The 25,066-nt window shown below is 44.2% G+C and overlaps 1 protein-coding gene across 3 annotated transcripts in view; it reads left to right on the plus strand.

Moving 5' to 3' along the window:
* The window catches only part of Reg4 (regenerating family member 4), a 73,722-nt gene that overhangs the window by 35,977 nt on the left and 12,679 nt on the right, over window positions 1–25,066 (plus strand). The window contains exons 2-4 of one of the 3 annotated variants that reach the window (XM_036189459.1): window positions 19,362–19,450; window positions 20,786–20,883; window positions 23,562–23,725. In XM_036189459.1, the coding sequence (XP_036045352.1) occupies window positions 23,659–23,725 (67 nt within the window). In that variant the 5' untranslated portion in view covers window positions 19,362–19,450; window positions 20,786–20,883; window positions 23,562–23,658. Of the gene's footprint in view, window positions 1–19,339; window positions 19,451–20,538; window positions 20,884–23,561; window positions 23,726–25,066 lie in introns of those variants that run through there. The other 2 variants (XM_036189461.1, XM_036189462.1) reach the window with 2 other exon arrangements.

A 25,066-nucleotide genomic window follows, 5' to 3' on the forward strand; every position in this document is an offset into this window, starting at 1 on the left:
CAATTACACCTTCTTTCCCAGCAACTGTTAATTGCCAGTAGTGCCCCAGGGAGCGTGGAACCTCAAGAGTTCCTCCTCCATCAGTGAGGAAATATTGAGAGAGCACGATCTTGTGTGGGTGACCAGAGCTGCAGTTATTCCCTGTGTGCACTGGCCATGTCCTATCCAGAAGGTGACATTTTTAGCGTATCTTGACATCTTTCAGCACTTACAGTCTTTCCAACCACTCTTCCTTGATGTTTCCCAGCCCTCTTCAGTAATTCTCTAAGCCTTAGGTGTGGTATGCTTTGTAGATGTAGCCACTGGGACTGAGCTCCACAACTCAGCAACAATGTATTTCTTAATGTTGTGGTGAAGAGAACGTCTCTGGACCTTCCTAAGTTGGATCCAAAGAAACGAAGTCAGAAATGGTGATAAGGAGACTTGATGACGGGGCTGCTGAAGAGATGGAAAGTTTCAGCTACTGGAAGAGGTAACGAGACAGATCCTGGAGCAGAAGGGATTACATGGATTAGACATGTCAAGTAGCATTGAGATCAGAGCAATCAGGCTCAAGTGTGTGTTGAATGCCCAGAGAATGCTGAGCTAAGGGAAGAATCAAGACAGGAAATGTCTGAATGAAGCCACAGGCATGAGGCCCACAACCATGGGCTGCATTAGCCACACATGGCTGCTCATTTCCCCAGCTAGAGCCCACAAGCCTCAGCCATGCTGTCTTTCCACAGGGTGATTCTTCTTCTTTTTAAAATAAATAAAATCTTTATTTAAAAAGATGTTTAACTTGATGCATGAATATATCAAACCATTATATTATATAATACTCCACTAGTATATACATTTAAAAATTAGTTTATATATTAGTTAAAAAATAAGTTAAGCAAAGGAATAAAGGATTGGGCTAAAAGAAATCAGTACTTATGTTGTCTGTACATGTAAGGCAAGGCAATCTCTATTACTCTCCCATATTTTGTTATTTTGTTACAGAATCTCTGAACAAGCTAAGACAGCATATTTTTATTTTACACATGTAAAATAAAACCTTGTTTTAATAGATGAGGCGATTCTTTTTTGGACTTCTGATATTCTGTGAGATTTTTCTCATCACGTTTTCTGGTTTGATTGGCATGTAAGTATTGAGCAGACAGCGCGGAAGCTTGTTCTGAGCACAGTAAAAAATCTGTTGTGGTTAGACCACCATTCTCCTTTGACGGAAGCTGCACAGAGCAGCTCTTTAAACAGACTCTAAACACTCAGTCTCTGTTTTGGTAGAGGGGAGTCTGAACATGAAACCTGGAGGCAGTCTTTCTAGCCTTGAGAGGAACTGGGTCAGCTCCGTGTCTGAACAAGGAAGCCTACTAAACCAGTGGCGGATGGTGATCCTTGCATTGCTGGCCTCGTTTAATTTTCCTAGGCTGGCCCCAAGGCCTTGGGGACTGTGACTTTTTCTTGAGTTATCATCTGATCATAAGCTTTCCTTTCAGATTATATGGATTCTTTTTTTGTTGTTGTTTTTGTTTTTGTTTTTTGGGACACGGATTCCCTGTGTAGCTTTGTGCCTTTCCTGGATCTCTCTCTGTAGACCAGGCTGGGCTCGAACTCACAGAGATCCGCCTGGCTCTGCCTCCCGAGTGCGGGGATTAAAGGCGTGTGCCACCACCGCCCGGCAAGATTATATGGATTCTTAAGGGTCTGGTATTTGTAAGTTGTTGTTTGTTTCTCACTAACTCCCAAACAATATTTATTTGTAAGACAAACATCTTTTAATTGAAAATAGATTCTTTGAGAATACAATATATCCTGAGTATAGTGTCCCCTCCCTCCACTCCTCCCAGTCTCTCCCCACCTCCCCTCCAGGTCCACTCCCTTTCTGCCTCTCATTAGAAAAGTACAGGCTTCCAAGAGACAACAACCAAACATGACAAAATAAAATAACATGAAGCAAAAGCTATCATATTGAAGTTGGACACAGCAGCCCAACAGGAGGAAAAGAGTCCCAAGAGCAGGCACACGAGTCAGAGACCCACTCGTTCTCACAGTCAAGAGGCCCATGAAAATACTAAGCTAATAGCTGTGATTTATACACATAGGACCTGGTGCAGACCCATGCAGGCCCTATACTTGCTGCTTCTCTCTCTGTGAGCTTATATGTGCCTTACTTAGTTGATTCAAAGGGCCTTGTTTGCCTGGTGTCCTCCATCCCTTCTGACTCTTTCTGCCTCCTCTTCCATGGGATTTTCTGAGCTCTGAGGGGTGGGATTTGATGGAGACCTCCCATTTTGATTCTCTCTTTGCATAATGTTTGGCTGTGGGTGTCTTCATCTGTTCCCATCTGCTGTGGGAGGAAGCCTCTCTGATGATGACTGGATAAGGCACTGATCTGAGTATAACAGAATATCATAAGAATTTTTTCCCCTTAGGTCTCTGGGATATCTAATCTCTGGTTATTGGTGGAATGGGCCTTAAGTCAAGTCAGACATTGGTTGGCTACTCCCACACATTCTGTGCCACCATTGCCCTAGCATATTTTGCAGGCAGGACAGATTGTAGGTCAAAGATTTTGTGGCTGTGGTTGGTGTCCATGTTTCTATTTTGGTAGTGTGCAACGTACCTTCCCAAACTAAAGAGACTAGAATATAAGGGTAAAAGCTCCATAGGCACTGGATCGATTTCTCCATGTTGCATTGGATGAGTTGTGTGGATGTTGTTCCTGGCAATGGGGCTCCGCTGTCAGTTGGTATCTGGGCATCTGGGTTTGGGGTGACTATAGGTCTAGGTGCTGATTTCTATATTTGTCTTTGTTGGATGGGTGTTGTGTTCCTTGGTTTCTGTTTCCTCTCTGGATTTTCAGAGCATGTGTGTGGTGTGAAGGCTGTGTGTTGCCTGTTTGTTACTGGCGTGCTCAGCTTGTGTGCTCATAGGGAATCCCTGCTGGTTTTGCGTGGGAAGAGGGAGGTTAGAAGGGGATGGTCTGTGGGATCCACAGGAGATCTGGGTGTGCGGGTGGCTGCAGCTGGTGTTCTGTTGCAGCGCTTGGGATGAGGCTGAGGGATTGAGTCTGTGGGAACAGAAAGCAACTCTTCCTTTTCTCAGTTAAGCGACTTAAGTTTGAGCTGGCTGAAGTGTATTTCTCCCTCACAACTAAAATCCTAACTGCAACAACCTGTCAGAAACTGGGGATACTACAGTCACACCCACCCTGGGTTCAGCTCTGCCTGAGAGAAGGTACTGGGTTACCTCCAAATTCTCTGGCTTGGACATCCTGTAACTCTGGTTCTCTTTCAACTAGTGTGCTTATGGAAGCACAAACCCCAAAGCAGCCTGCTGTCCAACCTTTGCTCACCATCGCCTGCATTCCTGGGGCTACTTCAGATAAGAGACTCTTGGTTTGCTACACGCATGAACACTGGACCGATTCTAAGACCATCTGTTTCCTGGCCAAATGTTTGCCCTTGTGGTATGTACATAAAGGGAGGACACAGGCAACAAGCGTGTGTTTCATAAACCTGGCTGTCATAAAGGGAACACAGAGGATGAAAGACTTTGTAATAGCGCCATAAGATGGATTAGCTTTAAGTCTAACCCAGTAAAGGGTGACAATAAATCCTTATCTGAAGCTGCTTCAAAGCTTGGCGTGGTGGCACTTGCCTGGAGTCCTAGCTAGTCAAAAGACTAAGGCAGAAGAATCCCCTAAGCCCAGGAGTTTGAGACCAGCCTGAGCAACATAGCAAGGTTGATGAGATCCTCTCAGGTAAGGACACTTGCTACCAAATTTGATGGCCCGAGTTCAATCCCCACAGTCCACATGGTGGAAGGGGAGAAGTGACTTCTGCAAGATATCTGACTTTTACATATATGAGATTCACATGCATGCACCCATTCACTCACACACACATACACACACACACACACACACACACACACACACACACACTCCACACCCAGAGGGGAAAATGAGAGACATCATTCTAAGAGATAAGTGGACATTTAAAAAAATATATTTGATTCTACACCTTGGCCCCAAATTTGATGCCAACTTTCTTCTTTACAGCGTTATCTCCCTATTTCTAGCTATTAACTCTGACCAGGGCTTGTGTTTCTTCAGAGATGATATTTGGTTTGGCTGTGCATAGCTTCAAAGGTAAAGGCAGAAGGATTTGTTTGCCCCCAAGGCAAGTGTGTCATGATCCACCAACGAAGCACCTCCCCTTGTCCCTATGGGTGATCACTAAAGTCTGCTATGCCTTCAGGACCCTGTGGTCTCACAGCATCTCACTGATTCCTTACACAGTTAAGGGCCTTTCATAATCCCAAGGTTGTGGCAGTGGTGGTAGGGAGCAGGTCCCCTGTATCACATGCCCATGCCTCTAAAGTCACCTACATCTCCAGTTAGGAAAAAAAAAATGCACACATGCAGAGAGGCCCTTCGGAAACAGCAAAAACACCCCCTTCCTTCATACAATAATGGTGGGAGTATACAGTGCTTTGAATACTTGGGAAAATACATGGCTGATTTTTTATAAAACAAACTATTATCCTTTGTATGACCCCTTAGTTCCAAAGTATTACTCCAACAGAAATGAAAACATATGTTCACAAAATAATTTGTACAAGAATGTTTTATCCATAAGAACAAAATCTGAAAGCATTCAAGTATCTCTCATTGGGAGAATGGGCTATTAATCCGTGATATACTTGTTCAGTGGGGTAGAAAGTAGCAACACCTGGTACATAAGGTGACCCTGGGGTAAGGAGATGATGCAGCTCCTGGTACACAAGTGGCATTGGGATGAAGAGATGGCACAGCTCCTGGTACACAGTTAACAGTGGAGTGAACAGATGTCTCAACAGTTCAAAGAACCTATTGCTCTTGCAAAGAACTCAAGTGTATTTCCCGCCATGTTGGGCAGTTCACCACCTGTAGCAGAAGCTGCAGTGGAACCCAACACCCTCTTCTCGTGTCTAAGGGCATCTTCACACACACACACACACAAACACACACACACACACACACACACACACACACACACACACACACACACACACACACACACACACGACTCTTAAAAACCGCAAACCATTTTTGTTTGCTTTGGGTGACCTTCAAAAATATTCCATAAGTGAAATGAGCTGTGCTTAATCCTTAACATACTCTTTATTTACATGGACAGACATCCTGGGTTAAATGAAGAAAAATTACAGTGAAAAATCAGAAGGGCAGTTGCTATGGACATAGGGTAGGAACAGCAAGGGGATGGAGATGAGACATTTTTCAGAGTGATGTGCTATATCTTCATAACACACACCCCACAGGCATTTGTGCATTTGTCAAGTATCAACTAGTGAATATGGATGATTTATGCATCTCATTGTGTATGCAGTTTACCTTAAAAAGCCTAGAAATGCTGGCTTGGCAGAGAGTGGGAATGCTAGAGTATTTAGAAGGAACATTGTGTCAGTTCTTAGTATGACTGTGACTTACTTTTGAAATACATCAAGAAACTAAATTGGATTCCTAGATGGATTGGCAGATGGCTCACTACAGACTGTGATAAGTGAGGAGATGGAATCTTCAGAACAGATCCAGGGTCTGGGGATGCTGGTAAAAGCACCCCACTGCTGTAAGTCTTCAGTTTTGCTCTGTGTTGGAAAAGGCAGGTAACAATGAGACCCTGAAAACATCTGGAGAACCTACATCATTGCCATCTACATTGTCTATCAACTACACCAAGGGTTTCTCACTGGAACAACTCAGCCAGAATAAAACCATCCTTTGTAATTCATTTGCAAATAAATTGCCAAAGCCAGTTATAAGGCCAGGGAGACCCTTTCTGGCCTCCATCTCTCTTGGCAGCAGGATGGGGCAGGACAGAAGCATCAGTGGTGCTACCCAAATCACAGTTCCCAATTTTTACATAAAATTGCTCTAACCCACATGGGTCATTACTTGAAAGATAGTTCTGGATGTTTCTGGGCATCTCTGGAAGTAGGCATGGTGGTCCAATATCTTTAATCTTTGTGCTTTGGAGACTAATGTAGGAGGATTGAAAGTTTGAGGCCATCAGGACTACCCAGCAAGACTCTGCCTTGGAGTGTTGGGTGTGTGTGTGGGGGGGGGGCTGTGTGTGTGGTGCCACGAGTGATTCTTGGGAAGCTAATTTGTAAACACACTGATCCTCATCACCTTCCCCTGGTGTGTTCAGTAAACATAGATCAAACCTTTTCCACATGGCAGGTGTTGGAACTGAGCAAGGAGCCTCCCTGTCACTGGGCTCACAATGCCATCATTTCTGCACCCCATAATTAATCCTTCCTGCCACGTCTTCATGTGGGACTTTCCTTGGGTTTGACTTTCAAGCTCTGCTTAAGCACACCTTCTAGGACAATGTAAGTCTAAGAGAGCTATGATGACTGGCAGATACATAGGACCCTCCTCACAAAGATCACATTTCTGAAGCCTCTGATCAAGGACCATAGCTGTTGCTGCTGGGAAGTCTTGTCCTGGGAACACTTCCTTCCAGCTTAGCCCTCTCCTTTCTAATGCAGATCCCACCCTCAGCACCACATAAAGCAGGTGAATGATACTAGCCTGTAGGCCCAGCACTAGGGGGTGGGAGGAAGAGGAGGGAAGACCAGGAGTCCAAGGTCATCATTCCTTACATAATGAGTTCCAAACCATCCTGGGATACATGAGAACCCTGTCTCAGACAAACCAAAAAAGTCTACTCATGGCTTGACCTTTCCTTTTAATATTTATACACACATGAAAGCAAAGAAAAAAAATCCTATAAATCCATCTCTCAAAATAAATGGCTAATGTTCATTTCCCATTTTAAAAGAAAAATTATCTTACTATTTATTCAAGAGATAAGACATGTTTTGAACTTCAAAATTGAAAGGTCTGGGAGCATCGAAGGACATAAATATCTCCCAGACTTGAAGGCAAATGATAACAATCTCTTTCTTATCTTTACTGTTGGTCTTGAAGAGGTTAGGAAGGAGAACAAAGTGGATGCTTGGTGGGGACTTTGCAGGCAGGGCTTGCTCACCAGTTGAAGGGAGGTGGAGGTACTGAAGGCATACAGTTTACCCAGGCCTTTCTGTTATTCCATGTAGAACCTCTGCAGGAAAAGGAACTGCCTTCATGTCCCACCCAAGCAGGGCTTTGACTCGACTAGGGAGTTGAAGCTTGTGTGGGCTCAGAAAGGAACCTGATACTTCTGAAGACATCCACTTTTTTAAAAACCTATATGTTCTTTTGAGGGAGAGAAGTTAAGAGACTAGGGAGGGCCGGCCGGTGGTGGCGCATGCCTTTAATTCCAGCACTCAGGAGGCAGAGCCAGGCAGATCTCTGTGAGTTCGAGGCCAGCCTGGTCTACAGAGTGAGTTCCAGGAAAGGCACAAAGCTACACAGAGAAACCCTGTCTCGAAAAACAAAAACAAAAAACAAAACAAAAACAAAAACAACAAAAGACCCCCCAAAACCCAGCCAGGTTGTGGTGGCACATGCCTGTAATCCCAGCACTTGGGAGGCAGAGGCAGATGGCTCTCTGTGAGTCCAGGACAGGCTCCAAAGCTACAGAGAAACCTTGTCTCAGGAAAAAACAAAAACAAAAACAAAACAAAACAAAACAAAACAAACAAACAAAAAAAAAAACAAAAAAACCCAACCAAACAAACAAAAAAACCAAAAAAAAACTTATGTTTAGACAGTCATCAAGAAAGCATTAACAAATGATGGTAAGGATGTGGACCAAAAGGAGCCCTTATACACGACTGGTGGGGATATTGCCACCGAACACAACCAAAGACAATCACATTAAGTGAATTGAGCCAGTCTCAGGAAGACAAAATCATATGTCATCTCCCATGTGTGGCTTCTTGATTTTTCTATAGATACATAAAGTCTGCATGTGTATATGAAGTCGTGCATGTGTATAAGAAAGGAGAACTGAAACTGTCTAGGGATGCACAATTGGTGTTGACTTTATTAGGTGAATACTGGAGACCTCCTGCATCAGATGCATAGGTAAGAACCCATCTCCTATGCCTGTACTCATCTGTTTCCCTCTAAGTCCACCGAGTTAGAAATGACCCCAGCAGTCACCCATTCCTGCCCCATTCTTCTGAAGGTAAGGGAACTGAGGCCCAGAAAAGGATGCTGGTTCTCTGCACATGAATCAGTTTCCAAAGAAGGCCTGGGAATTTTGATTTGAGCAATTTCCCCAAAATTGAAAAAAATAGATATAAGCACAAAATGCACCATCTTGAATTGTTGAAAGCATGCAGTTTGATGGTATTAAACATATGTTAAACGTACAACCATCTATCTCCACACATCCTTCATCCTGTAAAACAGAAACACGATCCTTTAAAATTTCCTTCCTCCCTCTGTCCACCACTGCAAACTATCAATTTCATTTTCTGAATTGTCTCAAGTAAGTGACAGCACACAGTTTTATCTGTGCGTCATTTATTTCATTTACATTTATTTTTCCCCCCAGACTCATCCACGCTGTGTATTACAGAGGGTTTTTCCTTTTGAAGACCAAATAGTATCTCAATGTATGGATACACTGTATTGTGTTTATCCATTCATCTGTTGGTAGACACTTGAATCTGTTGCTAAGTAATTTCAGCTATTATGAATATGCTATAAGCATAAATGAACAAATATCTCTTGAATAGCTTGCTTTTAATTTTGCTTGTTTGTGAAGTCTTACTTCCTAGTGAACTCTGGCTGGAACTCAGTATGTTGCCAAGGCAATCAATCCTCCGGCTTAGCCTTCTAAGTACTGGGATGATGGACATGATCCACCATACTTGACTTACACTCATTTGTATATCTACCCAGAAGTAAACTGCTAGATTATATGGTGTTATGGTTTGGATACTAATTTTCCCCAAACATCTGTATCTACAGACATGTTCACCTGCCTGTTATGTGATTAGGAGGTAGACTCCTTTGTGAAGAGAAGTTACTAGAAGGATGTTAAGTCATTGGGAGTGTAGCACTGAGGGGATCCTGAGACTGTTTCCTCTCAGGAGGTGAACAGATCTCCTCTAACATGTGTTCCCATCACCGTGCTGTGCTGTGCTGCCACAGACCTAAGAGTTTGGGCCAAGCAACCATCTGCTGAAAGCCCTATTCACGGGGCCTAACTAAATGTCCTTTTTTTTAAAAGTTCATCTCAAGTGTTTTGTCACATTGTTTTGGAGCTGACCAACACACAGGGTAGCTCTATTTTTAACTCTCTTTGGAGCTGTCATATTGTTTTACAGAGTGACTATACCACTTTGCAGTCCCATCAATGGTGCACAAGATTTGGGGTGGAGTCCTGGAATGCAATCCCTGTGGATCCCGAGGGACACTGTAGTTCATTCATTAAATACCACACTTCCTTTATCTTTTCATTCACTGCTGGGCTCTGGGCTTGATTCGGAGACTTATCTACTCTGAATGGTGCCAAAGATGGACCTGTTGCTTCCACGGGTTTGGCTATATCACAAGGGTGAAGAGGTCCCTTCCACATGGGGGCAGGGGTGTTTTGTTGTTGAGTTTCAGGACTTCTCTAGCTATGTGGCCAGATATTAATCTCTCATCAGACCCATGGTTTTCAAATATTTTATCCCATTTTGGGGGCTACCTCTGTTGAAGTACTTTTCAGTCTCTGTATTCATGAAATGAATATATTCCTTTTGAATCACCACAAGAAGCATTAGAGGCAGACACAGCCAGTGTGTGTGTATGTGGTGGGGGGTACTCTCAGCCCTCTTGACACAGCCAGTGTGTGTGTGTGTGTGTGTGTGTAGGCAGGGACACTCTCAGCCCTCTTGACACAGCCAGTGTGTGTGTGTGTGTGTGTGTGTGTGTGTGTGTGTGTGTGTGTGTAGGCAGGGGCACTCTCAGCCCTCTTGACACAGCCAGTGTGTGTGTGTGTGTGTGTGTGTGTGTGTGTGTAGGCAGGGACACTCTCAGCCCTCTTGACACAGCCAGTGTGTGTGTGTTGGGGGGGTGACACTCTCAGCCTTTTTGACAAAGCCAGTGTGTGTGTGCATGTGTGTGGACACTCTCAGCCCTCTTGACACAGCCAATGTGTGTGGGGGGGCACTGTCAGCCTTCTTGCATTGCTAGTGGGTATGGAAAATGATTAAAATTTCCAGAATACAAATTTGTCATTTTCTAAAATATCTAAATGTACCTGTATTCCATAGGAAAGAAAGTCTTACTATACATGAAAGAAAAGCATTCACCAAAAAGCTTGTAAAAGACAGTTCAGAGCAGTTTTAGTCAGAAATTGGACATAGCTGAAGTATCCACTGTTCGGTCTCAAACCCAGGAAGCTGCTGAGGTGCCTATTAACACATCTAAGGGGACTCTGGCCACCAGGTTCTCCCAGCATCCCTCAGTCCCTACCCATTACAGGGTCTTCCTGGCTGGCATATCCCACTTCCTACACCGAACTCTCCAGTCAGCTGGGCTGCCCTTCCCCCAGAGGCTCTTCCCTATACAATCCAGCATTTGGCTACATGGTCCTATTTACCTCTTGGTTCTTTTTGGCCCTGTTTGGTCTCCCTCCTGGTTTCTTGGTCTCCTGGCTCTCCCATCTCCCTCTGCCTCTTTTCTCACATGGCCTGGCTCATTTGGACATGTTCCCTCTGGGCTCTTCTAGATGCCTCTGCCTCTGCCTCTGCCTCTGCGTTTTCTCCCTGTTGTCTCCAACAAACCTCCTCCCTCATACTTAGGAGCAGCCATGTACTAATTTTCACTTCTTTTCTTCATTCACCCATCAAGTAAGAATTAATAATACCAACCAATAGCCTGTACTGTATTCATGGAATGAAATACTACTCAACAACATAAGAGAATAAACTGCTGTATCAATGCAGGCTAAATGAATCATACTGAGTGAGTGATCCAGGTATAAAGCAAATTTTTTCATTCATATAAAATACAAAAAGGAGAAAAACTACTTTATAGTGGTAAGGAAAAATAATAATAAAAATAAAGAATAAATAAAATAATAAAAAATAAAATAACGGCAACACAGGGAAGAACCAGGAAGAAATATATTCCAGGGCAAAGGAGATGCTCTCTATCTTGATTTAGAGCAGTGGTTCTCAATGTTCCTAATGCTGTGTGGCCCTTTAATACAGTTCCATAAAATTATTTTCATTGCTACTCCATAACTGTAATTTTGCTACTGTTATAAATCATAATGTAAATCTCTGTGTTCTCCAATGGTCTTAAGTGACCCCTGTGAAAGGGTAGTGCGATCCCAATGGGGGTCACAATCCACAGGTTAAGAAATGCTAATCTAGCTCATCATTAAATGAGTATATAGCTAGGTATGCATTGTATTCTAGGCAAATTAAACCTAATAAAGTATTTTAAATGCAGAGAAAAACAAAAATAAGCCAGGGAAAACATATCTTCATCTAGATATTTTGAGGGACAGATATGACACAAGGCGGTATTAGAAATATAAAGAAAATGACTTTCAAGGGCAAACTGAGAGGGAGGAATGAAGGTCTGGGGCAGTGAGGAATTTCGAGGCCATCAGATCCAAAGGGGAATGAACTGAGAAGTGAGAGAAAGAAGTGTCACAGGTTACAGCCTCTGGGCAAACAGGCTTCTCCGAGAAGGATTACCTGAGTACCGGCTGGTTCTCATATAATCCGGTCATTAAAGATGTTTATAGACATGCACTCCAGCTGTACAGCAATGCCAAGAGGCCAGCAATCAGGAGAGACATCCTGTACATGCAGTGCTGGAGCACAGCCCTGCCTGATCCCAGACTAAATAATCCTCCATGGCTCACAGGCACCACTGCAGCAAAACAGGTGGGCTGCAGAGGCCACGCCTAGAACCAGGAATAAGGTTCCAAGGGCGGGTGCCAGTGCTTAGAAACTGGAGACCGAAGCAAATCATGAAGGATCTGAATCTTTAAACAAAACAAAACCCCTCCATTTTAACTAAAGAAATGAAAAGCCGAAGTCAGGATGCATTTTGCTCAGTATCGTAGCTTATTTTATATATATATATATATATATATATATATATATATATATATATATATGTGTGTGTGTGTGTGTGTGTGTGTGTGTGTGTGTGTGTGTGTGTGTGTGTATTATGTATATATATATGTAGTACTTATAGAATGTTCTACAGTTGAAAATGGTATTCTTAAACATTATCCTGCAATTCGTGTGCATTTTCCAAGCAGCCTGGTGAGATGGGTAGGAAATGGATAAACAAAATTATCTATTTCCTAATTACTGAGGTAAGATGTAGTATGGGCTATCTTCTAAGAACATAGATTTAAACATGTAAGAGTAGGAGTTCTTCCCATCTTGAGCTGGCTGGGAATAGTGAATATGATCCATATGTTTAATATGTGCTGAACAGCCACACACAGGAAGAATATGATTCACATGTTTAACGTGCACATAAACAGCTACACGTAGAGATCTGGATGTTATTGCTTTCCCTCATAACCGAGGAATGGCACTCTTCATATATCATTATGATTTCTGATCAACATGATACTGTGAAATTATAATCTAAAAATACAATACTAATACTCCCACCCCATCCTCACCAGGCTTCTAGGGCTGTGACAGAACTCACGAAGCCCCTATGAAAACAGAGAAGTTTGGAACAGAGTGAAAGTGATGCATAAGTCCTCTCCCTCCCTCCCTCCCTCCCTCCCTCCCTCCCTCCCTCCCTCCCTCCCTCTCCCCTGCTCTCTGTCTCTCTCCCTCCCTCCCTCCCTCCCCCTCCCTCCCTCTCCCCTGCTCTCTGTCTCCCTCCCTCCCTCCCTCCCTCTCCCTCCCTCCCTCTCCCCTGCTCTCTGTCTCTCTCTCATTTCCTTTCCCTCCCAATCCACCTGTTTCAAGTGTACTGCTAAGAAAGAGTAATTTAGGCAAACGTCTAACTGCATTACATCTTCCAGTTTTAGGACCTTTCTACCCTAGTTTCACCATTGAAAAACACGTTGAAATGCCTTATGATTCCTTCTTTTCTGACAATCTTTTCTGTTTATATGCAAATATAAATGTACATTAGTAAGACAAAAGTCATTTAAATAAAAACACAGAAACTGGAAGCTAATGGGTTTTGTGGGCACTCTAAGTGTTGTGCGTGGTCCCAGGCATCTCAATATATTGAGATTGGTCCAACATACACATATGGACCACCACCGAAGGGCCAGACCTACAGATAAAGATGCACTTGAGAAGAGATGCCCTGTTCGTGGGCACAGGCCTATAAATAATAATCCACCTCCCCTCTGAGAGATGTTCTTGGAGAGAGGAAGGGGTTGGTTTCAAGGGTAATAAGGCCAGAGCTGATGAAGGCCTGCAGCTCCCATCATGGTGACAGGTGTTCTGCTGTGCCTCTTTATACAAGTCACTTGATGCTTTCTGACTTGATAGAGCTCTCCATGAATATAGACCGCAGATTGCCTGTGAAGTGGAGGGGAAACAGGGGTGTCACTATGCTACCTGACCCTTACACAGCGAGTGGGTAGGTGTCCTGTGGTCTCCAGGCTTCTTCAGGCTGGCTGTAAAAGTTAATGAACGCTTTCACGATGACTCACTTCCTCTCTCGCTGTGGTAGGATTTGCTTTCATATCAGCTGATAGATGGATGTTGTACATCTTGCTTGCATCAAAGTTCATGGTCACTATCTCTATCAAACACAAAGAACCAAGTCGAAGACCAGAAAAATTTGCATCCTATAAAGGTGGGTGTGTGGGGGGAATGATGGTTTTATTTTATTTTGAGACAGGGTCTCATGTAGCCCAGGTGGGCCTCAAACTCTCTATATATCCAAAGTTAACCTTGAACGTCTGACCTTCCTGCTTCTACCTCCCAGTGCTGGGAGTTTTCAGCATGTACCACCGTGACCACTTTACACCTACACACCATACTGAGGATTAAACCCCGGACTTTGTGCACACCAGGCAAGCAATCTACTGATGAAGCTAGATCTCCAGTATGATCATTGTTTAAAAAGTAGTGAGTAAGTTGGGCAGTGCTGGTGCATGCCCTTAATCCCAGCACTTGGGAGACAGGGGCAGGCAGATCTCTGAGTTCAAGGCCAGCCTGCCCTACAAAGTGACTTCCAGGACAGCCAGGACTACACAGAGAAACCCAGTCTTGAAAAGCAAAACAAAAAAGCATGCTGTTTTCTTAGGATTTAGAATTAGAAAATAATCAAGACGCCCCCTCCCTTCCTAAGGCCCCTTCAGCCCTGCGATCTTTCCAGCCGGTTTCTTTTTTTTTTTTTTTTATTCTCCTAAAATGCAACATTCTTTGGTCCCTTTCTCTCATTCATTGCTCCATTATGTACTGCCTGCCCTTTCGCTTCTGGTTGGCTGAGGTTCTTGCTGATGTAATATGCACATATAAACCACAATAGCAACAGCACTCCTGAAACACTTCTAGCAGGAGCAGACAGTAAAGTAGAAATGCTTCAGCAGTTAAAGTGAGTCCCTGCTACCCCAAAGCTGGCTACAGTTTGCCCTTGACTCCAAATGAAGAAGCAAGAGCCACCACTGGCCTCAAAGTGGGAGTTTGTTGGTGATGCAATTTGACAATGAGGAGGTCACTGCCATTCCAACATCAGCCAGGAAAAATGCAGTCAGAAAATCGTGCTGTAGCTATGGTGAGAGAGCCCCTGGATGACAGCCTTATTTCCACAGTGTGCCGCAGCTGTTAGCTGAGACCCTGCTGCTTGGAGATATGAGTAAATTCAGCTCAAATCCAAGTTCAACAGCTTTGCCCCAAACCTCTGCATGGTTCCTGTGGCTCCTCAGGACTTACTTGAATAGGGTCTCTGTCTCCAATCTTGCCAAACACTTTCTTTTGTTCTATAGGAAACTTCCTACCACCCTCTTGGTCTGTGCTGTTTAGCATAGTAGCCCCTAGAGATGCATAAATTTTAAAAATGAAATTTCATGGGCTAGGCATGTAGCTCAGTTGGTAGAGTACTTGCCTAGCATGTATGAGGCTCTGGGTTCAATCCCAGAACGCACTTGGGAGATGAACTCAGAAGAACCAGAAGTTCAAAGTCATCCTCAGCTACAAAATGAGTTTGAGGCCAGCTTGGGATACATGAGCTCCTGCTCAAAAAACGAAACAAAACAAAAAAACAAAACAAAACCCTTCACTATTTCAAAGTTTAATATCCAATTTCCTATTCTCACTAGTCACTTTCCAATTTGACTGATAAGCGCCTGTGGTCAGTGGCTCCTCGTGGACAGCACAGATTGAAGTGTGCCCATGAGCATAACAAAGTGTGTCCGGCAGTCTGATACATCATGAACTGGTGAGAGTTCACTGAGTGTTTGGGGCAAAGGCAGAAAGATTGTACTGTTTCATCAAAACCACCCTTTGATCTAATCCCTTCCTTCTTTTGATGTTACGATTGAACCAGGCTCTCTCTCACACAAGCCCAGCATGTGTTCTGCCACTGAGCTAGTCTATATAAGCACAATTAATCACCTGCCTCTTTTCAGAAGTGTGCCCTTCATGACAGTGATGTAGCAACGAGGGTGTTTCTATTTGGAGGAGACTTTTGGGAAGCCAAATTGAATCACAACATTGACAAGGGTAAGAGGCTTCCAGTGTAAGATCTTCCAGCAGAGGAAATAAACATCTCTTGTTAGAAAGTGAATATTTCCAAAAGAAATTATTAAGTGATACTTTTCTTGGTGGAGATAGGAAACAACAAAAAAAGGTGTGTTGGGGAGGGGTTTGACCTCTGGAAGGGGTGGATTTGTAGCAAAGGCTCTTTCAGGGGTGGCTGGTCATACTAGTCAATACGCTTTGCTGAGAATGGGCTCAGACAGGTGAGAGAGATAATGAATTTCTGTTGACAGTGGCCTGGAAATGCATCAAGAAAACAGACAGAAAGAGACACTTTAAACAAGCCACGGCACACAAGCTGTTCAGGGGGCCTGGCCCCTGTCACAGGAGAGACTAGGAACGCCGTCCAAAAGGAAGCTGTAATGAGGACTAGGGAGACAGCTTGGTGGTCAAGAGCTTGCTTTGCAAGCAGGAAGACCTGCACGGGACCCCCAGATCCCAAGTAAAAAGCCAGATTTGGGGAGGGCGGACAGACCCTAAGAAATGCCACCTGAGCTTGACCTCTGCTCTCTGGACATGCATTTGTCCGCACACGGAAGTATCTTCCTGTCCCCTTCCACCTGGTACCTACATCTACACATCCAGATCCTTGCACTTGGTCACATTCAATGTTTACTGAATGAACTAAGTAGTTCGTGTATAAACATGGCCAAATAAGGAGAGAGAAGAAGGATGTTACAAACAAGAAAGACCTGAAAACTGTCATGAGGCTTGTGGGCAAACACGGCCATGTGATGTTGATGGAGCAGTGTCCCAGTGCAGGAAGCATGAGTGCCAGGGGGCTAAGACATGGAGGGCTTGATTACTCATGCCCAAAGTCTGGGTAAATATGGGGCTCGATGGCAATTTTCTTTTTCTTGAAACATTTTTTTTTAATTTAAAAATTTTAATTTTACATATGAGTGTTTTGCCTGCTTATATGTATGTGTGTGCACCATGGGTGTGCCTGCTGCTTGTGGAAGTCAGAAGTGGGGCATCAGGTACACTAGAACTGCAGTCAGAGGTAGTTGTGGACCTCCATGTGGATGCTGGGACTCAAACTCAGGTCCTTGACAAGAGCAGCCAGTGCGCTTAGCGGCTGAGCCGCCTCTCAAGCTCCTCAACTAAACTGTTCATCAGGTTTTCAGAATCAAGAATTCTGAGAATACACACACTCAAATATTTGTGTGTATGTGATGGGGGCGGCACATGCTGGTGTGGCGGCCAGAGAGCCATGTCAACTGTTCTCAGTGACTCGTTACCTGATTTTCCTGAGATGGGCTCTCTCTTTGAGCCCTTGCTGGCCAGTGAGGCCCTGAGATCCGCCCGTCCTCACCCACCTCTGGGATTACAAGCACCTGGCCGCACACCTAGCTTTTAGGGTGAACTGAGCGAGCTTGGTTCTCATGCTGTGCAGCCTACATGTTACCCATCGACCCATTGCCACGAGCTTCAAATGACTATTTTCTAAATTTAATCACCATTAGGCCCAACGGCAGCTTCAGCCTCTATCAACTCTCTCTGACCTTGGTGGACATTGTCTGACACTTTGGCTTCTCTTCACACTGAAAAGAAAGCGCTGCTAATCTTTCCAAACATCCTAATTACTCATCACACTCAACGCTCGTTACATTTCTTCCTCTAGCATATCAAATTCTTTGCTTCTGGAAGCTTTTTCCCCCAAAAGACACACTTTATTTTATTTATTTATTGTTTGTTTGTTTGTTTTGTCCGAGCTGAGGATCGAACCCAGGGCCTTGCGCTTGCTAGGCAAGCGCTCTACCACTGAGCTAAATCACCAACCCCCAAAGACACACTTTAACAGTAATTCCAATGAGTCTGTGGATTACTTTTAAGTTGTTGTAATTTAAATTTCACAATTTTGTGCTTACCCTTATGACTGCCTGGCCAGGTACAGAGTTCTACATGGAAAGCCAATTCCCTTCATACTTTGAAACACTTCCTAAAGCTGTCTTCACTTTATTTCTCCATCTTGGTGCCATTTTGACTCTTGTCTTCTTTTCTTTTGTATTTTATTTTCTTTTATTATTTTTTAAAAATAAAATAGAATTACATCCTTTTTCCTCTTCTCTTTCCATCCACCAACCACTCCCATGTACCTCCCCTTATATCCTCTTGAAATCATGGCCTTTTTTCCTTTAGCTGAGGTTGCTATTGTGTGTGTGTGTGTGTGTGTGTGTGTGTGTGTGTGTGTGTATACACACGCAACCTGCTCAGTCTATCTAGTGTTATTTGTATGTATTTGTACAGATAATCACGACTGACTATTTGGTATTGGGTAACCAATTGGCAGCCTCCTCCCTGGGGAGGACTGTTTCTCCCTCTCTCAGTATTAAATTTTTATTATTTTACTTTATGCATGGGAATTCTGCCTGCATGCATGTCTTTGTACTACTTGTGGGCAGTGCACAAAGAAGTCATTAGAAGGTGTCAGATCACTTGAATTGAAGTTGCAGGCAGTTGAGGGTCTCTGTGTGGTGTTGGGAATTGAACCCAGGTCCTCCATAGGAGCAGTCAGTACTTTTAATAGCTGAGCCATCTCTCTAGTGTTCCATTCTGATTCCGGATTCTTGGTAGGTAATTGTTACTGAACTGTGCATTTTAGGTTTCTCACTTTCTAAATTTGGTGTATGGTGTATTTAAGCAGAATTTCTTTTAGATTACTCCTTTGTGGTCAATGAAAAATTTTAATTCAGATGTCTTTCTGATCCCTTATATTCTGTTTTTGGAACAGAGTCTCATGTAGCACAAACCAGTCTAGAACTCTGCCATGTAGTCAAGGATAGCCCTGAGCTTCTGACTCTTCTGCCTTAATCTCCTGAGTGTAGGGCTCACAAGTCCATGACACCACTTCTTTTTTTTTTTTTTTTTTTTTATGTGTTTATGGTGATCAAATCGGGCCTTGGAGCATGCTCAACAAGCACTCTATCGTTGAACTCCATCCCTCACCCCACTGCCATGTAGCTCAGGTTGACCTAGGACTCATTATAGAGCCCAGCCTATCTGCAAACTCACGGTCCTACCTCAGCCTCCAAGTTCTGGGATTGAGTGTGTGCTAGCCTCCATGTCAGATGAAGTTCCCTTTTATTCTTATGTCTCACAGTTGTGTATGGGTTCTATTGGTGCCTTCATTTGGTGCTGACCATGGAGGTTCTGGTGAGAGACCGACCTCTCACAGTCCAGACACATTAACTCATATATTCTGACCTTCCTTTTGTTGTCAGAAGTATTAAAAACAATGGCATACCCGTCAGAGTGAGAGTCCAGGTAGAGTCTAGGGTAGAGAATACCTACACACTGTTTTGTAATGTGTTCCTTCTGTGTCAGGCCTGTGGGACTTAAAAGGCTTGGAGTTGGCATCTGTTCTCCCTATTGTACAGTGTAGCGGCGCCTTTCCCATCCAGCTTTCTAAAGGGGAAAAGCATTGTGTATTAAACAGGTAAGCATACCCGGTAATAACCCCTTCATATTGGGATTAGGAGAGCATGGCTCCAAGAGGTTCAACACATGACCAGCGCTTTATTATTTATTTATTTTGAATTTCTTTCAAGACAGTTTTCTCTGTGAAGTCCTGGCTGTCCTGGAACTCGATCTGTAGACCAGGTTGGCCTCAAACTCAGAGAGCTCTACCTGGCTCTGCCTCCTGAGTGCTGGAATTAAAGGCGCATGATGCCACCACCACCGCCCGGCTAATGACCTGTGCTTTATAGTGAGAGGGGAACACAACTCAAGCCCGAATCAGCCAGACCTGATGCCCTGCCCCTTGAGCACCATCAGAGGGGACCAGTCACTGGAGGAGGTAAGCTGGGGAAACCCTGGTGGGTTTACACACAGGCTGGGAAAACCCAATGAGAGGCAGAGCAGTATCTAGAAAGCAATCTAGGCTTGGAGCAGAGAGCCCTGACTTCCCTATGACTACCAGTCAACTATACTAGCCACAGCCCTTCTCTGGAGTAAGAGTTGAGCATCATGTGGCCCTCTTCAGACACAAGGGCCCTTACAGAGCTAACTCTGTAATTTGAGATGAACAATCTCTGGCACCCACAACACAAATCGATCCTTTACCCTCTTCACAGAAAAAGCAAACCTGATGTCATTTCTACATAGCTCATTTTTTTCCCAAAACAATTATGAATTCAGCAAAGAAGTCTAGATTGGAGTGAGGAAGCCAGAGTTCTCCACACACCACAGATAAGCCTTGAAAACCCGGCAGGTCACTGCTCCCTTGGTATTAGGTTTCTTCTATTTTTTTTCCCCTAAGATTTATTTTTTATTGTTTTTTAATTACGTGTAGGTATGTGTGTTTGTATGTGGGTGTGTGCACATGAATGCAGGTGCCTGTGGAGACCAGAGGCCTCAGATCCTCCAGCACTGTGGTTTCAGATGGTTGTAAGCTGCCTCACATGGGTGCAAAGAACTGTTCTAGACCTCTGGGAACAGCAAGTGCTCTTAACCACTAAGCCAGCTCTCTGGGACCCCACAACTGAGCTCCTTAACTGTGCCTGGGAGAAGCCTGTCCTAGCTGCCTATAAGGCATTTGGTGATGTAAGAAGGAATTTGCTATAAAATATTCTATCAGTGTAAGCTATTTTCCATAATTTGTGTGCATTAAAACAAGATTTCAGTGCCTTTTGTTCCACAGGAGAAAGGCAAACGGGGGTGGGGGAGTGGGTGTGGGGGGGAGCATCTAAGGACCATGATGCATGCTGGGAGGAGGAAACAGGCACTTGGGGAAAAGCGTCTATGTGGTCTCCAGTGGGAACCTAAAGTCAAATCTTTTCTGCAAGGATAGAAATCTAACTCTTCAGAGCAGAACGTCTTTCCTGAAAAGAAAGGAAGGTAGATAAGGTCACCTACAACTTGAAGAGACAGAAAGGAGAGGAAAACACAAAACAGAACCAAGCTCAACTGAGTGAAGAAATGGGAGAGGAAAAGGGCAGTCCTCAGACAACAGGATACTATTAATTTTAATAACGTGGACATAAAAGATTTTGTTTGCACACAGGGAGAGGTTCTGCTCTTGGCTAGACAAAGCTCACTCTGTGTCCATTCCAAAGCTATCTCTCGACCAGCAGCTCATTTTTTGACTGTAGATAAGGGTGATTATTTGGTAAACAGCTCATGACTTCAACAGGTCATTACATCCTGAGGCAAGAAGGTATAAAGCTGCAGGAGCCTGGGACCACTCAAGCTGAAGAAGGAGGAGTTCTCAAGAGTGTTGGTTCCAACCAGGTAATCCTCCCTGCGGCGGGGACAGAGGGCTTTCTGTGAACACCTGTTATCCTCTGCCAGCTACCCAGTGGGTCAGAAATTATAAGTCACAGCTCTGTTGCTTCGGCTGGGGTCTTTGTTATAGTGACGTTTGATTTAAATTGTTTATTTTTAACATCATCATCGCCAACATGAATTGCTGTGTGGGTGTTTGCACATTCATGCGTGGCATGAGCGCATGGGTGCGTGGCTTGAGCGCATGCATGCATGCATGGCGACCGAATGTTGGGGAGCATCTCTGCCGAGTTCTCTCCTTCCATCTTTACATGAGTCTCAGGGATGGAACTCAGGTCGACAGGCTTGCACAGCAAGCTGCCTGAGCCCTGAGTTGTTTTCTCTCTGCTCTTACTGAAAGAGAGTTGGCTTCGGCCGCCAGCTGTGTTGGGTGCCGTGGCGGCTCTGTGGACTTGTAGCTGTGAAACTTAGGGAAAGTCACAGAATGCATTGAGTGTCAGTTTATCAGCAAAACACGTTACTGACACTTGCAGTGCAGTGTAGTTATGGAGAGTCAAATAGGTTGACAGGGCCTCACCAGACGTCTCAAACCCGTTCAGAGTAAGGAAAGAAGTGCTGGCCTCCTCCCGCCAGCCAGTCCGACTGTTGAGCGCCAGCCATTTGCATTTCAAAGGGTTTCAGGACTTTGAAATTCTTTTTGAAAGGAACATTCTGCAAAGAAGTGCAGGGTTTGTGCGATAATTTTAAAAGATAAAAGCAAATAGAACAGGAGGGATGCCCGCTCTGTTACTGCCAGACCCAAGTGCTCATGGGGGCTGCAAATTAGAGTTTCCAGAAGTCTTCAGTTTAGATACCCTGTTGCATCAGCCCTCCTGAGCTGTTGATTATTTGAGATCTTGTTGTTTGTGTTCTGATCAGAAAGCATGGTTAAATAAGAATTTAATACATTCTTCATTTCCGTGTTATTTCTGAAAAACTACTAGGGCTTAGAATTGCCATAAAGCTTAGGTAAGAAAGAAAAGGCGTGTGGATGCCTATTTTAATCTTGCGCCACAGCAGTGGCTACTGTTTCTTGTAGACATTCCAAAGATTATAAAAGGAGATGACCATGCACACGACAAAGGCATTTTTAATCTGTCAAGAGGCCACTGAAAGATCCGGTGAGACCCAGAGCTCAGCACTTGTTGAATGTGCTAGGCATAGGGTAGGGATTACTGTGAGGAAGCAAAAACAAATGGAGTTTTTGGGAATCATGTTGGCCCCTACAGTTGAAGTCCTTCAGAATGGTAAAAATATAGAGATGAGAGAAAAATGTGAACTCAGAAGTATTTTTAGTACCCCAATGGGAGGCATAAACATAGAAAAACGGTCTCACCAATCATCAGAAGAGAATAACAAAATAGAAGAATCTCCAAAGCTATAAACTGATAATTCACATAAGAAATTTCAAAATCATATATAAAAAGATGCTCCACTTCATCAGCAGCCTTTAGGGATGCGCAGATATTTCTTTTGAAATACCAAACTTAGTAAACAATATTTTTTGACAAACATTTTCATGAGATAAGAGGGTAACAGTCTCTGGGTGGTGGTGGTGGTGGTGGCGGCGGCGGCGGCGGGGGGGGGGGGGGGGGGGGGGGGCCGGGGGGGCGGCGGCGGCGCACGCCTTTAATCCCAGCACTCAGGAGGCAGAGGCAGGCGGATCTCTGTGAGTTCAAGGCCAGTCTGGTCTACAAAGAGAGTTCCGGGAAAGGCGCAAAGCCACACAGAGAAAATCTGTCTCGAAAAAACAAAAACAAACAAACAAACAAACAAACAAAAAAAGAGGGCAACAGTCTTGAGTTCTACCAATTGGATGGGTAGGTGAGCCTTTCAGCAGCCGGGGGTTCAAAATGACTATGGACTTAGCAGAATGAGTGAGTTCATACCAAACAGAGAAGAGAAAATGAACAAAGAACCGTGACTGCAAGAACGTCCTCTGTGGCTGCTCTGTGTCTGAGGAGTGTGATTTAACTAACATAAAACTATACTCGGGGCCTAGGAAGGTGTCTGTACCCTCTTCTCTGAACTGCTTATCTCTGGGACATGGGCTCACTTCCTAGGTCTTGGTCTATGTTGACATTTTAATGATTTGTGGGGTTTTTAACAATGAAGGGGGAGACTAATAAAGTTTTTTTATTTAAGTGATATCAACAGGGTTAAAGAGTCAGATCTAGTTACAGCCGGTGACACAGAGCAAATGACCCAGTCCCTGAAAACCCTAGCCTTCTTCTCTGTAACTGTACTGGAGCCATCTGTTTACTTTACTTTCAACAATACAAGAAATCTCAGTATTGGAACCACTTTGTTACATTTCTGGGACTTCAGTAGGCCTATTACCACCTAGGAGGAAATGTGCCCAGGTCGCCCTCTGCTGACTCTCCTGGAGATAACAGAAAATCTGCGTGGTTCCCAAACTATCTACTCAGGCTGCTAAGCACTGCCTACTGAAGTTAGGGCTCTGACATCGGTCGGGGTGGGGGGCGGGGCTTAAAGGTAAGAATAAAACCTCATAAATTAAATGCTCAACATCCCTATGTTAACCTTGAGATTATCTTCAATGTAAACCTTGCAGCTACTTGGAAATCTACTTTTGATTTGTGATATCTAAATTCCAGCATCCTTCTCTCTGGTCCAAATTGCAGATCTGAGACATACCAGAGACTTTAAGGGCAAATTGGAAAGAGCTCTGAGGGCCTTGGAATTAAAGCATCGAAGTATCATCTCCAGAGAAAGACAAAGATGGCTCCCAAATGTGTTTGGCTGTTCCTACTGATGAGCTGTGTAATTGGACCTGAAGTCCTGAGTGGTGAGTTCAGTCACTTATGGGAAGGCAGGCAGCCACAGCCAGCAAACACAGAGTGCACACATCACACCACCCACTCACCCCTCAGGCATTTCAGGAAGGAAATATCAAAGAAGGAAAAATCATGTGACTTGTCAAAGGCTCTACGGTCCAATAAAGCCACCCCAAGATGGTTGTAAGCCATACTTAAATTGTGGATTGTGGAAAATTTTTGCAAGTTTGTTGTGAGTGATGGAGAGACTGTTTAAAGAACCTGACAGGCATCAGACTGTCTGGGGCTGACATCTATAATCACAATGTCCAAACATCTATGCACCGTTCTCTTAGTTGAGCATATTACAAGGTCCAGTTTACCATGGACCCGCAAACCTAGTTGCAGAGATGGCCATTGCACACTCATAGAATAATCATCAAGGACAGGGAGTGTGCCAGTGACGGTATAGGATCTACAGTAGAGGAAACAGGACAAGGAAAGTTTAAGTATGTTGAGAAAAAAAAAATACCATGGAATATCAGGACTGGAACGAGATGAAATGTGGGGTCCTCTGACTAACTGCTCTGTTGAATCAATGAGGAAAATGAGCTCAGAGAAAGACAGATTTGCCAAACGTCACACTCCAGACTATGTGGTGCTCTGGCCAGCTCTGACTCTTGGACATCTCCCACAGTCCTTCATGGCCTCAGCAGGAGGTGGAGGTGGCAGTGTAAGGATTGCTTGCTTGAGCATCACCTCTGTTGAGAAAAGAGGCCACCAAAAGATCCATTGAGGCCTAAAACTTCTTGAATGGACTTGGCCAAGATGAGGAGTCAGGAGAAATAGTGCTTTTGGGGTCATCCATTGAAGGCTGTGGTCCTGGCCATAGCCTACTCTTGACATGGCTTTGTATGGTACTCACTGTCCCCAACCCTTCATCTGCCTCTAGTCACCAGCTCTCTCACCATTTATGGCTGCTCAGGACCCAGGAATTCAACCACCATTTCTGCACCCTGCAAGAATGTACAGAATGCCAGGAGCTGTCCCCAGCCCCTTCTGAGCTGCCTTCCAGCCATTTCTATATGCAGCTTAGGGGGCTGCCCTGACCTCTGGTTTCCCTTAAGGGCTTGGCATTTACCCTGACTATGTTCTGAAGAATAAGATAAGACTCTTTAACTGTTTCCCAGGACTTCGCTAATCTCTTTGGTTCTCTCCCCAGGAGTAGATAGAGCCCAAACATATACCATGGGTCCTTCCCTGGCTCTTTTCCAGTCAGATCTTCTTCCCAGTGGTAGAAAAACTTTCTGTTGATTGTTACATTCCTGAGAACCGTGCTTAAGACAGGTCCCATATATTCTTTGTGCAACAGC

Source organism: Onychomys torridus, chromosome 6 (genome assembly GCF_903995425.1).
Source record: "Onychomys torridus chromosome 6, mOncTor1.1, whole genome shotgun sequence".
NCBI classification, from domain to species: domain Eukaryota; kingdom Metazoa; phylum Chordata; class Mammalia; order Rodentia; family Cricetidae; genus Onychomys; species Onychomys torridus.